The sequence below is a fragment of the Sus scrofa genome, chromosome 2 (assembly GCF_000003025.6).
Source record: "Sus scrofa isolate TJ Tabasco breed Duroc chromosome 2, Sscrofa11.1, whole genome shotgun sequence".
Taxonomy (NCBI): domain Eukaryota; kingdom Metazoa; phylum Chordata; class Mammalia; order Artiodactyla; family Suidae; genus Sus; species Sus scrofa.
This window is the reverse complement of record NC_010444.4, coordinates 4,778,097-4,794,216: the sequence shown is the minus strand read 5'-3', so window position 1 is coordinate 4,794,216 and position 16,120 is coordinate 4,778,097. Positions and strand designations below refer to the sequence as shown.

General features: G+C 54.1%; 1 protein-coding gene across 4 annotated transcripts in view; it reads right to left on the bottom strand.

Moving 5' to 3' along the window:
- CHKA (choline kinase alpha) overlaps positions 1–5,709 on the bottom strand; it is a 58,160-nt gene extending 52,451 nt beyond the window's left edge. For 2 of the 4 annotated variants that reach the window (XM_005660610.3, XM_005660612.3), the window contains exon 1: positions 5,132–5,705. In XM_005660610.3, coding sequence (XP_005660667.1) covers positions 5,132–5,469 — 338 coding nt within the window. In that variant the 5' untranslated portion in view covers positions 5,470–5,705. Of the gene's footprint in view, positions 1–5,131 lie in introns of all 4 variants that reach the window. The other 2 variants (XR_002341423.1, XM_005660611.3) reach the window with 2 other exon arrangements.

The following is a 16,120-nucleotide window of genomic DNA, read 5'->3' as shown; positions in this document are numbered from 1 at the left end:
CAAGGGGTTCCCATCACGGGGCAGTGGGTTAAGAATCTGACTGCGGGAGTTCCCATCGTGGCTCAGTGGTTAACGAATCCGACTAGGAACCACGAGGTTGCGGGTTCGGTCCCTGCCCTTGCTCAGTGGGTTAACGATCCGGCGTTGCCGTGAGCTGTGGTGTAGGTCACAGACGCAGCGTGGATCCCGCGTTGCTGTGGCTCTGGCGTAGGCTGGTGGCTACGGCTCCGATTCGACCCCTAGCCTGGGAACCTCCATATGCAACAGGAGCGGCCCAAGAAATAGCAAAAAGACAAAAAAAAAAAAAGAATCTGACTGCAGTGGCTCAGGTTGCTGTGGAGGCACGGGTTCAACCCCTGGCCCAGTGCAGTGGGTTAAAAAGATCCAGTATTGCCACAGCAGCAGCACTGGTTACAGCTGTGGCTTGGATTCAATCCCTGGCCTGGGAACTTCCATACGCCACGGGTGCAGACATGTATATTTAAAAAAAAAGGAAAATGAGTAGGGAGTTTTGGCCTAATTTTTCTAAAAACCTTCACAATGGCACCACCAAGCACAATTCTTCCTGTTCTTTTACTGTGTAATTCTGCAAATATAAGTGAGGACTCTGCCAGTCTTTTCAAGGGCCTCTCTGTATTCTGATGTTGAAATGATCCTATTGGAAGGGCCCAGGTACCATCCACCCCATCAGTTCTCAACTGGCAGTGGGTCTGGTAGGGGGTGGACGTGAAACTGCAGTCTCAAACCTTTCTGTCATCAAACTTCATGATCTTATGCACCTCCCGCAAGACTTAAAAAAGTTCATCTGACAACTCTTTGTGGCTGTTTTATCATCTGTAATGAGACGGAGTTCCCTGGTGGCCCCTCGGGTTAAGGATCCGGCATTGTCACTGCTGTGGTGCAGGTTCAATCCCTGGCCTGGGAACTTCCATATGCTTTGGGTTTGGCAAGAAAAAAAAAAATCTGTAATGCGAGTGATCATAACACATGTTGATTCCGTGGCTAGAGAGAGAAACTAGTTTTAAGCTGTGATGCCTACGCCCGGACAAAATTTTCAGGTGACATTTATCAGTGACGATGATTATAACTGTCACTCGTGACAATTTTCATTTTATGATAATTTTGATCTTTCCCCATACCACTCAGAGCTGGAGGGACTCGGGCAACCAGTCATCTGCTAACAAAGACCCCTGTCACCACGTAGGGAGGAGAGCAAAGAAGCCAATTTAAGCTAAAACCCAGTGGCTGCGCCGAGGGCTGGAACGCAAAGACTAGAGCTGCCGCGCCCTCCGGGAATTCAGTCTCCAGAGCTGACCAAGTAAGCACACACCAGCGCCGAAAATGCTGTGACATAAAGGCAGGCGTGTGTGAAGGGCTACGGAAGAAACCTGAATGAGGAAGAGATTAATTCTGGCTTTGAAGGAGTATCTGAAAAGCAGACGCCAGGCTGCCAGGCAGAGTGCAGGAGCAAAGAAAGGCCTGGAGACCGAAAACACAAAGCTCATTCGAGAAGCGCAAGGTCAAGTGTAACCAGCTCACTGCCAGTCGCTGCTGCTTAGGGGGAAGGCGTGATTTTAAAACGATAACAAAAAAAAAAAAGGAACCACTTTGGCAAAGAGTCAGCCGGGACCCAAGTATGAGCACACACACAGGTTCACATCTTATCCTCCAGCTACAGGAGCTGCGGCAAACTTTTCAACAAAGGCGTCGCGATGGATGAGAAATCCGTGGCTCGGGGGGCGGGGGCTCGAGGACATCCGGGGGGATCTAGGCAAGGACAGCAGGCCAGGCTCGTGGCCCCCGGGTGCTGAGGAGGGGGCTCTCAGAGAACGCAGAGAGTGAGAAATAAGCCTGGGGCCCCAGGCGGCGGCTGTTCACACTCAAAGAAAAAAGCAGGACGAGTTATTCCAGGGGGAGAGGAGCCAAAGGGTTCCACGTGGGGCCGACGGGACGGACTAAGTTGAGGCGGTGAGGTCTCAGTCAGGATCAGGCAGAGAAAAGCTGGGGCTGGGCAACGGATCAGGGAGTGTCAGCAGCACGTGACGAGTGGCACCTGTTAACGTGCCCGCCTACGGTGGGCCACGGAATTTCAAGCCAGTCTCTCTCTTTCCCCACTGTGAACTACCTCTTTTGCCTTTTTTTTTAAACCAAGCATCACCCCTCTTCCCACATCCTAAATCACCTCTTTTCTTCTTATTAAACTCACTCCATAACTACAGTCTATTCCAGAACACAGGACCGGCAGGCAAGGGACCACACCACACAGCACTGTCTGAAAAGGCCCTCCGAAACCGAAAGGAAAGCTCTGTCTCCCAAGACCACTAATTCCTGGAGAAAAGACAGAAACCATCCTTGATGGAATGAAAATTCACAGTTGAAGGCAAGACAAGAAAAACACAGCCTTCCTCTGCCCCGTCTGGCCTCCCGCCTCCCCGCTGGTATGTCCTGCGCGTCTGTGCTGCGCGTGCGTTAACCAGACCTCCCCAGGGGCAGATACCGGCTCAACCACGATCAATTGCTCTTCTTCTGGTGCCAGCCATGTAACTCCTTACCAGACAATGTTCCTTTGTCAATCCTGTTAGGAATTCTAACGACCCACCCCTCGCCCTGCACCTGCAAACACCTCTGCTGAACTATATGCAAAGCCAATATAGCATTTCCCTTAGAGACAGCGAGCGGCCCAGACAATCTGAGGCAATGCTGGGCCACAACTCATGGGAGTTCTCGGCTTAAATACTTCCTACGGCCTTATTAATATCACTGCTACCCCGCCCGCTGCACAAGATTTGTTTCTTGTATTACCAAACGTGTGACTGAGCCTCCAATAAAACTGAGGATGAGGCAACTTGGACTCCTTAACCAAATAAACAGTTCCGTAAGATCAACGACTCTCACAGGGTAGCTCTAGGTATGGGGAAAAGCGACCAGGGGGACTCCTCCTGGCCCAGAACAGACTAGGAAGTCGAGGCTCTGGGCTGCTGTTAACAGGGCCTCGTCCACTAACAGCACAGAGCGGCCTATCCGCAAACGCCCCCCTGACCTGGGGGGGACCAATTGGTCACCCAGTGCCTCCCAAACCTTGGTCAAAAGTAAGACGGGAAGGGAAGGGACTGAGAAGACAGAGTCTTGCCCACCCTCCAGTTCTGCGAGGGCCAACCACATCATCAGCCTCTGCGGCTGCTGACCTCAGCACAACCTGAAAGGACTGCGGGGCAAGGAGCAGGGCCGGGCACTCTGTGCCCTCAGAGAACTGACGGGACTGGCCCTCACGGAGACATTTTCAGGAGAAAGTTTTTACGAACCTGGCTTCTTGCACCTTCCCACTCTCGGCCACTAAGTCCATCAGCTAAGATGTTGGTACCTCGTGACCAGCAGCGACGTCCTGGCCAGACGTGAGCTTGGCCACAGACACGCCTCCCATCACCCTGACCGCCTCCTCTACCGCGTCCAAACAGTCCGAGAGCTCTCTGGACACTGTCTCCTGGTTACCACCTCAGACTGGCTTGAATAAAAAGCTTCTATTTCTTTCCTGGAGTGACTACTGACGAGTTTCTTCACTGAAAGTGCTTTTAGGCTGTCGGATTTGAGCAAGACTTAGAGGTTATCTGACGAGTGACACGCCCCAGAAATGGCCACAAAAACATCTTGTGACTGGATCCAGGGTGTCCCAACGTTTTCTTTCTTTTTTCTTTTTGCCTTTTAGGGCCGCACCCCTGGCATACGGAGGTTCCCAAACTAGGTGTTGAAATCGGAGCTACACCTGCTGGCCTACACCACAGCCACAGCAATGCAGGATTCGAGTTTCGTCTGAGACCTACACTGCAGCTCACGGCACCGCAAGATCTTTAACCCACGGAGCGAGGCCAGGAATCGGACCTGCAACCTCATGGTTCCTCGTCGGATTCGTTACCACTGCACCCAAATGGGAACTTCCCGTCTCAACATTTTCAGAGCAATGACCGAAGGCAAGTCACTGCCCTCGAGGTTTTCTATTTTACAGATGGATGATGTCACTGAGGACTTTCAGGCCTAACTAAACACGGTAGTTTGGGAGAGAATTTCATAAAAAAAAAAAAGTTTCCTTAGGCAATTCAGGGATTATCAGAACACCGAGGGCTTCTTTCTTTCTACCTTTGACCTCCACTGCTCCTAAGCATACCTATAAGAGGCCAGAGGCACAAAAATAAAGTGAAGCCCAGTTAATTTTGCTGCAGTTGCAGCTCCGGAGAAAGGCTGGGCACAGAAAAAGGAATCAAATGACTAAAACAGCATCTGAGGATTATCAGTGGCAGTCAGCCAGCGCCTCGACACTGCACTCAACCTGGTCAGCCCATTAGAAGAAAACGAGCAGAAAAAGACAACACATATTTGAAGGGCTGAATGGAAGGAAGGCTCCTACATGGTGAGGGGTGATGTCACAGGTGCAGTACCACAAAAATCAAGTTTATGTTTTCCTTAAGAAATCTGAATAGGTACACACCTACTTTTTTTTGTAATTTAAACTTATGATTGATTTTTTAAGCCTAAACGAGGGGGGGGGGTGATTTTTCTACCTTACTCCTAGTAACTTCTGGAGCCACACATCCTAATTTTGGCTAGTAACACACCTACACGTCTGAACAGTGTCAGTGGGGAAGGAGCGAATGTCACCCCTTCACCACCAACAAATGTCTCTTTCAGTGGGAAAAAAAAAAGAAATTCAAATCATGGACTTGAGCAACTAGAAGTCAAAGTTACCAAGGCATATTTTTTTAAGCCTGCCACAACATCCCTCCTTCATTCAGGGCCCTAAACCGCAAAAACACTTGCATATTTTCAGGCTCTCTACAAAAAGTACTTTGTGATCCATCAGTATTGTCCTCCTGAGAAGAGACCTGTTTTCCCACGAAACCGGTATTTTTTCAACAGCCTGCCTTCCGGAGGGTCTTGGTGGCCGCGGGGCCCGTTGCGCGGGACTGGGCTCGGATTTCACAAGGGCTCGGGAAAGGTGCCTTTCGAGGGCCGCGCTGCCCCCCGCCCGGCCCGCGCCCCCGTGCCCGGCCCGGCCTCCCGCCCCGCCCCCGGCCAGCGTCACCTGACCGCAGCCGCGCAGCCCGCCCGCCCGCCCGCCCCGCGCGCGGCCGCCACCGACCTGATGACACTGATGTGGAACTGGTCCTCGCGGAGGCCCCGCCAGGCGCCGGGCAGGAACTCCTTGCACCACAGATAGGCCCTGCGCCGCGTCCGGGGCTCGGGCTGCTCGTCCGCCGGCGGCGGCGGCGGCGGGGGCAGCGGCAGCGGCGGCGGCGGCGGCGGGGGCAGCGCGAGCGGCGGCTGCCGCCCGCCCAGCTGCTTGGGCTCCGGGTCACTGGCGGCGTCGCGCTGCTGCCCCACGCCGGGCCCCGGGGCCGCGCTGCCGCTGCCGCAGCTCAGCAGCAGCCCGAGCGGCGAGGGCTCCGCCTCGCCCCCGTTGCAGAACTTGGTCTTCATGCCGGGCAGGCGGCCGAGGAGGCGCGGTCGGCCGCAGCGAGAGAGGGCGAGGCTCAGGGTCCGGCCGGACGGCCCCCTCCCGGAGGCCGAGCGTGGAGGCCGCTCACCCGCTTGCTGACGGGCAGGCCGGGGGCGGCGGCGGTGCGGAGGCAGCGAGCGGCGGACGGCGGTAGCTCTCGGCTGGACCTGCTCGCCGTGGCGCTCGCTCCTATACCGCCGCCGCACGAGGACCGCCGGCCGCGTCACAGCCCGCCCTCGGGCTCGCCGCTGATTGGCCGCCGCCCGCCGGCCCAGCGCATCACAACCGCCTCCGCCCTCGCCACGCCGCCTCCCCATTGGCTGCGGCGGCAGCACACCGCCCCCGCCCCCACCCCGACCCGGGTGCGGCGGCCGCGGGAGGCGGGGCCTTGCGGGAGGCGGGGCGTGGAGCGGGACCCGGGGCGCCGGGGATGGAGAAAGCTAACGTGGTGTGGGGGCTCCCCGAGGGCGGGCAGGCGGGGTGGCCCTGAGCCTCAGAGGAGCCCGAGCTTGACCTTGGAGGCTGCAACTGTGCTTGAACCCCTCGAAACCTGCAAGACATCAGAGGCGGGGGCCTGGCGGGGGGGGGACAGGCAGGAAGCTGGTGCCAGGAGGCTGGCTTCTCTCTCCGCGTGACCTTGGGGCGAGGCACCTCCTTCTGCAGCTCCATATGTGTGTTTTTATAACATTTAACAGCGCCGGTTCAGCTCCCTGGGAGGCGCGACCACGCCCTGTCCTAGCTGGAGCCTGAGAAATTATTGTTCCCAGGTCAAAAAGAGAGAAGAGGCGACTGGTTCAAGGCCGCACAGCCGGCCCAGCCCTGTGACGGCTTCTGCAGCCTCAGTTTCCCTGTCCGTGGTGCTGAGGACGCCGGGGCCTCGAACCTTGGGGCGAGCGGGGCGGCATCCCCGCAGCCTCCCTGAACACTGGCCAAAGGTGAGTGCTGCGGCCTGCTGGCTTTGTGGATGCCGCCCCGTCCGCCCGCCCCCGCGCAGGAGGCAGCCCCCTGACTGTGACTGAAGCACCTTTGCCCGCGGAGGCGGGTGCGAGGGCCCCCTGCTCCATTTATCACGTTTACCACCCCAGGTCCCTCACTCAGCTCGCACCCCGCCGCCCCAGTCCTTTCTGAAAGTAAATGGAGTAGGGATACATTTGAAAATGACAGATCCTCTTTTACTGGCCATGAGCTGGGACTAGAGGAGGTTCCCCTGGCTGCTTCGGAAATTCAGGGCCTAGCATACAGGAAACGGCTTCTGTGAGGGGATTTCACAGTGCTGGGGAAGAAAACAGGTCTGCTAAGCAGCGGGTACTTGGCTGAACTTGCTCCAAGAAAAATGGGCTTATTGAACAAAAGGATTGTGATGAAAGGGGGCTTTTGTCCAGACAGCTGTGGAGGTGGGCCTGGACATTGAACTGGAGGGAGCTGGGAGCCGTCCAGAGGCTTTGGAGAGAGGCCGCGGAGACCAGTCCCGTTGGATGCTGGAAACGCTGAGAAATCAAGGTCTTCAGTCAGGCTATTTAGATAAGGGAGCCAAGGACTTTGTCTAAAAATACCAGCCTTGAGAAGGCGGGGCTGTATCTGTGGCCTGTCCAGGTGAGGGGCCTTTGTCCCACTGTCCCGTGGCAGCAGCCCAGTAACCTCAGAGGAATGCCAGATCCCTGGTGGGGATAAGTGGGCGCTGGAAATAAGGATTCAGCCTCTGGCATCTGAGGTAACTCTGGCTCTGCAGGTTTGGGCTCTTAGAACCCACAGGCCCCTTTAGGGGATCGCAGTTCCCTGCGGGAATGAGAAGTTGCCTCGTTAAAGGTTTTGAAGAGTTACATCTGATATTGCTTCCATCAAATGGATGTGGAGACTGAGCCCTGCGGAGGCTGAACGACTTGGCTCAGGGTACTGGGCTAAGGTGAGGAGCAAGGCAGTCGTCTTGGCTCCTTTGCAGAGTACCAAGTCCAAATGGGTACAAAACTTCCCTCCCCTACAGTCAAACTAAAGTTGGACCTGGCTCTCCCTAGCCCATCCCTGGCTTGGCCAACCAGGGCCCACTCTTAGCATTGGGGTGGTCAGTTCCATGCAATTCCGTGGCAGAGGCTGAGGAAGCTTAGCATCTAATAAAGCTAACAATTACGTTTAACCTTAGTTCGAGCTGGCCTTTGAACGGTTGAGAGGCCGTCTCTACCCGCAGTCAAGAGCCTCAGGCTGCTTACCTCTGCATGGGCATAGTAACAGCCACTTTCCAGAGTCGTCCGTGAGGAGGTACACAGCACACAGGAGGTGCTATCCAAAGGAGAAATCCAGGATAAATATGCCCGTGACCCTTGAGGTAGCAACCCCATCCCCACATTTCCTCCCAAGAAAAGAAGTCATTAGAAGTAAAAAAAAAAAAAGGAGTTCCCGTCGTGGCGCAGTGGTTAACGAATCCGACTAGGAACCATGAGGTTGTGGGTTCGGTCCCTGCCCTTGCTCAGTGGGTTAACAATCCGGCGTTGCCGTGAGCTGTGGTGTAGGTTGCAGACGCGGCTCGGATCCCGTGTTGCTGTGGCTCTGGCGTAGGCTGGTGGCTACAGCTCCGATTCAACCCCTAGCCTGGGAACCTCCATATGCCGCGGGAGCGGCCCAAGAAATAGCAACAACAACAACAACAAAAAGACAAAAAAAAAAAAAAAAAGAAGTAAAAAAAAAAAAAAATAACACTGCCCCGTGCATAATAACACTGCCCATCTCGGGCAGTGACTCAGCAGGTGGAGAACCCTTCACGAGGAAGTGGATTCAAACCCCGGCCTCGCTCAATGAGCTAAGGATCCAGCGTTGCTGTGAGCTGTTGCCATGTAGCTTTCAGACACGGCTCGGATCTGGTGTGGCTGTAGCTGTGGCGCAGGGTGTTTGCTGCAGCTCCCTTTGACCCCTAGCCTGGGGTCATCCTCCATATGCGGCAGGTGCAGCCCTGGAAAGAAGAAAAACAAAAACAAACAAACAAAAACACCTGCCCATTGCCACGTTATCTCTTACTGAAGAGAACGGGAAATAACCTAAAGGCCTGTCTGACTCCCAGGCCTGGGCTGTAAAGGATGTTGAGCCTGCATGTCCGTGTATCGGGCAGGAGAAAAGCTTTCATTTTTCACACTTTTTTTTTTCTTTCTTTTTTTTTTTTTTTTTTTGCTTATGGAGGTTCCCAGGCTAGGGGTCAAATCATAGCTGTAGCTGCTGGCCTACACCACAGCCACAGCAACGCCTGATCCAAGTGGCATCTGGGACCTACACCACAGCTCACGGCAGTGCCGGATCCTTAACCCACTGAGCGGGGCCAGGGATCAAACCTGTGTCCTCATGGATGCTAGTTGGGTTCATTACCACACATTTCTCTAGTGCCTTCAGCGTGCCAGCCACAGGCCTTGACAGCGCTAGACAGTGAAGAAACCAGTTATGCCAGGCTCTGCTCCGATCTAGAACAGCAACGCTGCCCACGGCGCCACCACACTCACCCTCTCCCTCTCACCGTCGTTTGTCGGTTTCTTCTGTGTGGTCTGTCTCCCCATCAGATTGGAGCCTCCAGGAAAGCAGAGGCCTTGAGCGGCTTGCCTATCAAAGCGCCTCGCCGGCCCTGATGTTTACAGACCCTCAGACATAGTTGCCGAATGAACCAAGTCCTGGCTTAGCACTTACTGTGTGACTTTGGGCCAAGCCTCAGTTTCCTCAGCTAGAAAATGGGGATGATACCGCCCCCCATGCTGTGGTTATGTGCGCTGCACAGCGTGGCTCCTCTGCCAGCAGCTGGCATTGGGCCATGAATAACGCACACACCTGTAGCAGGTCAGCCTCAGCGGACAATGTCATGTGAGAAGAGACTGCCAGCTGGAATGTGTGTTCTGATCACCAAAATGTGATCATCTGTGCCCACGCGGCCAAGGCTTGGAGAGGAATTTGTCAGGGTGGGCACTGGTGCGGGGAGGAGTATTCCAAGGGTAAAATCTTTTCTTCATCAGAAAACATTTTCCAAAAGCTCTTTTTTTTTTTTTTTCTTTCTAGGGCCTCACCCGCGGCATATGGAAGGTTCCCAGGCTAGGGGTTGAATCAGAGCTGCAGCTGCCAGCTGACACCACAACCACAGCAACACCAGATCTGAGCCTAATCTGCCACCTACACCGCAGCTCACGGCAACACCGGGTCCTTAACCTACTGAGCTGGGCCAGGCATCAAACCCACATCCTCATGGGTATTAGTCAGGTTCTTAAACCACTGAGCCATGACGGGAACTCGTCCAAAAGTTCATTGAAGCTGAATTCTGACAGCAGACACACAGTGCTGGGTGACGGGCCTTAGAAAAGTTGGTGGCAGGGAGGTTGGGTGGTCCCTGTTCAGTCTCTGGCATTCCTGCAGACTGGTTCCTCTGGCCTGATGAGCCTGGCAGAGGAGTCACCAGGGCCACTGGGCAGATCAGGGGCCTCCCCCAGGGAACAGAGGGGTCCGCCCATGGGCCCCAGCCCTACTACCAGCTCCAGCTACAAGGCTTGTCCCCAGAAAGGGCTTGGTGAGTCTGCGTGTTCTCAAAGGGAGGGGCCGCTTGTCAGGCACTTGGTAGGAGCGGGCCCTTTGCAAGCCCTGTGCTGGTCTTCAGCATCTTTGAACTTTCACGGGAGTGTGGTGATTGTAATTAGCACTTCATAGCACAGGTGAGAAGGCTGAGCTTCACCAGGAGGTAAAAACCATTTGTCCAAGGCAGGCATCTAGTAAGGACAGGACCCAGTAACCCACCCAGAACTCATCCCTCTGAATGTAGGGGAACCCCAACTTTCAGCCCCAAAAGCACCTTTGACCCAGAAAGTCCTTGGCACTTGGCCCAGTGGGGGGTTCACTAGAAGGCAGAGAAAGAGTCCTGGCTGGGCGGTGCTCCCTCCCTACCCCCCCACCTCCCGGCTGCGCTCAAGACCAGGCGCCCCAACTTTAAAATACTGATGTGAGCGCAGAGAAGCCAATGGGCTGAAATGCTACATGCTCAGGATCGGGTTACAGCCCCTGCCAGCAGCGTGGCAGAGAACTGAGCCCTTTTACTGAGTGCCCAGATTTGGCCCCAGCCCAGCAGCTTCCTAGAGGCCTCTGAGCCCAGCTGTGGCCTTTCTCAGCAGCATCTTCCGTGTACCTGGCCTCAGTGCTTCCCGGCCACAGGCAGGAGCTAGGGCCCGGAGGGCTCAATGAAAGCAGGTGAGGAGTTCCTTGGAGGCCTAAGGATTAAGGATACAACGTGGTCACTGCTGTGGCCCCAGATCCACCCTTGGCCCAGAACCTTCCGCACACCATGGGTCAAGTTAAAAAACAAAACAAACAAAAGCTGGTCATTTGTACGCCCGCATGGCTAGTGTCTGGGACAGGCCCTCGCCCATCTCCTACCTGCAGGGATCCGGAGCAGAGGGTTAGAGGTACACACCTGCCTTTGGAGCTTGTGCCTCCACCGGCTCTGTGACCTCAGACACGTGACCTACCCCTCTAAACCAGACGGAGACAATGGTTCCTACCCTACAAGGCTGTGGGGGTACATCACAGAAGCCAGGAGGGAAAGGGCTGGGCTCAAAGCCAGGGCGTCCAGCACCTGTCATTACTAAGGGGAGCCCTGCGCCAACTCATCCCAAGTACCAGGGGGAGCAAGGCCTGCTGGAACGCTCGCAGTGCAGGACCTCTCAGAGGTCTGCTGGGGCCTGAGGCCTTTTCCATTCTTTGAGGCTCTCAGAACTTTTTAAAAATGAAGAAATACAAGCGTAACTTGTTTTGTTGCATGTCACAGAGAGCACATTTTCCCCAAATTGAATATTTGTGGTAACCCTGAGTCCAACAAGTCTATGGGTGGCATTTTGCTCTTTTTTTTTTTTTTTTTTTTTTTTTTTTTGCTTTTTTAGTGCCACACCTGCAGCATATGGAAGTTCCTGGGCTAGGGGTCAAATCAGAGCTGCAGCTGCCAGCCACAGCCACACGGGATCTGAGCCACATCTGCAACCCACATCACAGCTTGCAGCAACGCTGGATCCTTAACCCACTGAGCCAGGCCAGGGATCGAACCCGCATCCTCATGGATCCTAGTCAGCTTTGTTTCCACTGAGCCACAGCAGGGACTCCTACGGGTGGCATTTTTCCGACAGCATTCGCTCGCTTCATGTCTGTGCCACATCTTGGTAATTTGGGCACAATTTCAAATTTTATGATTATATTTGTTATCATGATCTCTGATTAGTGATCTCTGGTGTCCCTGTGGGCCAAAAACCATTGCCTGACCTTTCAGTAAAGAGCGAGTGCTGCGGTCCTCAAGCCATCAGCCACTGTAGCTGCCCCCGAGGGCGATTCAGGACGGCAGAAAACAGGATCCTGGCCCTACATAGCTAAGATGCCTATCAAAGGAAAAATGTCAATGACCCCTCTTGCATCGTCCTGTACCGAGAAAGCACAAAACTCATTAACTTGGGACGTCTGGTTTTTGTGATTAGCAGTAGTCTTGTGATGTTTGACTACAAAGGTTGGGGTTTGTTTGTTTTCCAGCAAAAACTCTTATATATCCTGGTTCCTCCCTTACCTCTTTGGAGCTGAGAGGCTATTTCCCAGGCTGTAGTCCTTGGTAAGATCCCCAAATAAAAAAACAGAACTCTCAACTTTTAGGTTGTGTGGTTTTTTTTTTTTTTGTTTGTTTTTTTTTTTTCCCCAGTTGACCTTAGATTCCGGGAAGCTTACCACTCACGGAAGGTTCAGATGGTGCTGAGTGTTTTTTTAGCAACAGCATTTGTTTTGTTCTCTCTTTTTATGTCTGCCCCTGTGGCATATGGAAGTTTCCGGGCCAGGTATGGAATCCGAGCTGCCCCTGCGAGCTACACCACATCTGTGGCAAAGCCAGGTCCTTGAACCCACTGCACTGGGCCAGGGATCAAACCCACGCCTCTGCCATGACCCGAGCTGCGGCAGTCAGAGTCTGAACCCACTGCGCCACAGCAGGAACCTCAGCAGTGAAGTATTTTTTGAAACCATGTGGATGAAGAATGCACCTGCCGTATTGGTGAGCAAGGGATTTGACGGCCATCAAGCCAGGAGCCACTGCAGTCACCTGCAACCACCCAGCCAGCCCCTGGAGTGCACCCTGAAGGATTCCGGGTGGGAAAGAATAGGATACTGGCCCTATCATTCAGTGCCTTTCAAAGGAATTATATCAATGAGCCCCGACTCTTGCATCTTCCCATACACAGAAAAGTGTCAAATTCATTACCTTCAATGTCATTAACTTCTCGGAGTTCCCATCGTGGTGCAGCGGAAAGAAATCTGTGAGCTGTGGTGTAGGTGGCAGACACAACACAGATCTGGTGTTGCTGTGGCTCTGGTGTAGGCCGGCGACTGCAGCTCCAATTAGACCCCTGGCCTGGGAATCTCCATATGCCGCTGGTTCGGCCCTAGAAAAAGACAAAAAGACCAAAAAAAAAAAAAAAAAAAAAAAAGTCATTACCTTCTCTAATTAGCAGTAATCTGTTGGCGTTCCCATCGTGGCACAGCAGAAACAAATCTGACTAGGAACCATGAGGTCGAGGGTTCGATCCCTGGCCTGGCTCAGTGGGTTAAGGATCCGGCGTTGCCGTGAGCTGTGGTGTAGGTCGCAGACGTGGCTTGGATCCCGAGTTGCTGTGGCTGTGGTGTAGGCTGGCGGCTACGGCTCTGATTGGACCCCTAGCCTGAGAACCTCCATATGCTGAGGGGGTGGCCCTAAAAAGCAAAAAAACAAAAGACAAAAAAAACCCCAAACCCCAGTAATCTGTTAATGTTCTGACTACCTGGTTTTTGTTGCAAAAATACCTGTCTCTCCTGGTCCCTGCCCATCTTCTTCAGAATAGTCCCTCAGAGCCATCTGAGGATGTCTGCCCAAGAAAGCAAAATTCTCAACTTGTTAGGTTGAGCATTTTTTTCAGTTAAGAGGTATGTACAGTTCTTTAGACATAATGCTATTGAACGCTTAATAGACGACACTATAGTGTAAACATAACTTTTATAGGCACGGGGAAGCCAAAACATGCGTGTGACTTGCTTTTCACTTTATTGAGGTCTCGAACTGAAGGCGTGATATCACCAAGGCATTCTTCTTTTTTTTTCTTATCTTTGGCTGTGCTCACAGCATGTGGCAGTTCCTGGGCGTATTAGAAATACTGAAATTGACCAAGTCAATACTTTTAATACACATGCAAAGGTTCCATACAAAGTAAGTTTACTGTTCATAGCAGGATTAAGTAAAAATAATTATGGTTGAGGCGTTCCTGTCGTGGCTCCGTGGTTAATGAATCTGACTAGGAACCATGAGGTGGAGGGTTCGATCCTTGGCCTTGCTCAGTAGGTTGAGGATCCGGCGTTGCCGTGAGCTGTGGTGTAGGTCGCAGACATGGCTCGGATCCTGCGTTGCTGTGGCTGTGGTGTAGCCCGGCAGCTGTAGCGCCAATTCGACCCCTCGCCTGGGAACCTCCATATGCTGCAGGTGCAGCCCTAAAAAGGAAAAAATAATGATTATGGTTCGTGGGGCACTTATGTGCTATGATGTGAAAGCACATTTTCAAGCCTGACCGTGTCTCCCTGTGACCATCTGATTATCCTCATTTAGAAATTATACCAACAAATCTAGGAGTTCCCACTGTGGTGCAGTGGGATTGGGGGCACCCCTGCAGCACAAGGACAAAGGCTCAATCCCCAGCCCAGCACGGTGGGTTAAAAGATACAGCATAGGTGACAGCTTCAGCGTAGGGTGCAGCTGTGGCTTGGAGCCGAGCACTGGCCCAGGAACTCCATATGCCACAGGGCGGCCAAAAAAGAAAAAAAAATTTTAAACGAAATCGGAATGTCCCAGGGCCTGTGAGGCCCCCCTGGGGCCCCAGCAGCAGATCCTGGCCATGACTGTCCAGCTACTAGAAGTGACCCCTTGGGCCCCCAGAGAGTGTCTCCTATGTCCCACAGACTGTGTTTTATTTTATTTATTTATTTTTTTGCTGGCCTACATCTAGACTTGACTTGACTTTTTTTTTTTGGTCTTTTGTCTTTTTAGGGCTGCACCCTTGGCATATGGAGGTTCCCAGGCTAGGGGTCTAATCGGAGCTGTAGCTGCTGGCCTACCCCATAGCCACAGCAACGCCACATCTGATCCTAGCCACGTCTGCAACAGCTCATGGCAACACCGGATCCTTAACCCACTGAGCAAGGCCAGGGATCGAACCTGCAACCTCATAGTTCCTAGTCGGATTTGTTTCCACTGCACCAAGACGGGAACTCCCAGCCTGTGTTTTCAGTAGAGCTTTCCAAACTCTCCAAATTCAGTAAAAACCTGTCCTGTGGGTTTGTCTCTACATGCATCACTTTTATAACACAATAAGTGCAGGTTTTGTTTGTGCGTTTTTTGTTTTGTTTTTGCTTTTTTTTAGGGCCACACCTATAGCATATGGAAGTTCCCAGCCTAGGGGTCCAATCGGAGCTGTAGCCACTGGCCTATGCCAGAGCCACAGCGACACCAGATCTGAGCCGTGTCTGCAATCTACACCACAGCTCACAGCAACGCCGGATCCTTAACTCACTGACCGAGGCCAGGGATCGAACCTGCATCCTCATGGATACTAGGGGGGTTCATTTTCTGCTGAGCCACACCAGGAACTCCAAGTTTGTTTGTTTGTTTTGAAAGATCCCTGCGACGGTGGAAGTCACACTGTGGGGACCAGACTCTGGGCTAGGAGTCTGGAAACTTTGTTGCAGGCCCTACACCTGCTGGGCTTCGCTCTGCTTGGTCAGCCCTGGGCCCTGCAGCCTGGCCTCGTGTCAGGTGGCCTTGGGATGACTCTTCTTTTCTGGGGAGAGCAACCATCAGGACCCAAGGACCCCTTGAACAGGTGGGTAAGTTGAGGCCCAGGGGCGCAGGCAGGAGTCAGTGGTCCTGCTTACGCAGGATGCCGTGTCCCACACTGGACCACCCCTACTCCTCATTCTCCAAACTCAGGATCTGGCTCCTGTCTCCTGGGAGGGTATCTGCTCCCAGGAGTGCTTGCCCCACCCCTGTCCCCACCCCCTTGGTGACTGATTGGAAGCTGGGGAGCTGGCAGCCCTTCCACTCGGGCCTGAAGAAGCCTCCTAGGGGTCAGCGAGACCCCACTGGCCACCTTCTGTGTGACCTTGGCGAGCCAGACCTTCAGCGGGGCAGAGGGAGGATCGCGGCAGGGAGGAGCAGATGGGACTGCAGAAGGGAGAAGGCGGCCTTAGAGCCCCTGGGTCCTGGGGAGCGGTGGCTGGGCTGTACCCCGGCTCTCTACGCCCCCCACCCCACCCCACCCCCCACCCTGCAGCCCAGTTGCCAGGCCGAATTGCCCAAAGGCCAGGGGCTGCCATGGGGAAAGGAATCCAGCCAGACCGGATTCCTGCGCCCTTCTGCTGTCGTCAGGGAGTGGGTGCTGGGCAGAGGGGCAGGTGGGGTGTGGGCTCGGGGAGGATGCGGGTGGGGCCTGCACGGGCCGATGGACGTGGCTCTGCCGCAGGCCCTCTGGGGGCCCTCGGGTTGGCTCCCCGCTCTACCAGGCCCCTCCCCTGCTTGGGACCTGGTGGGGGCTGCCCCAAAGTTGGCCTAATTGCAGCTAAAGGCTTTTCCTGTTTCCT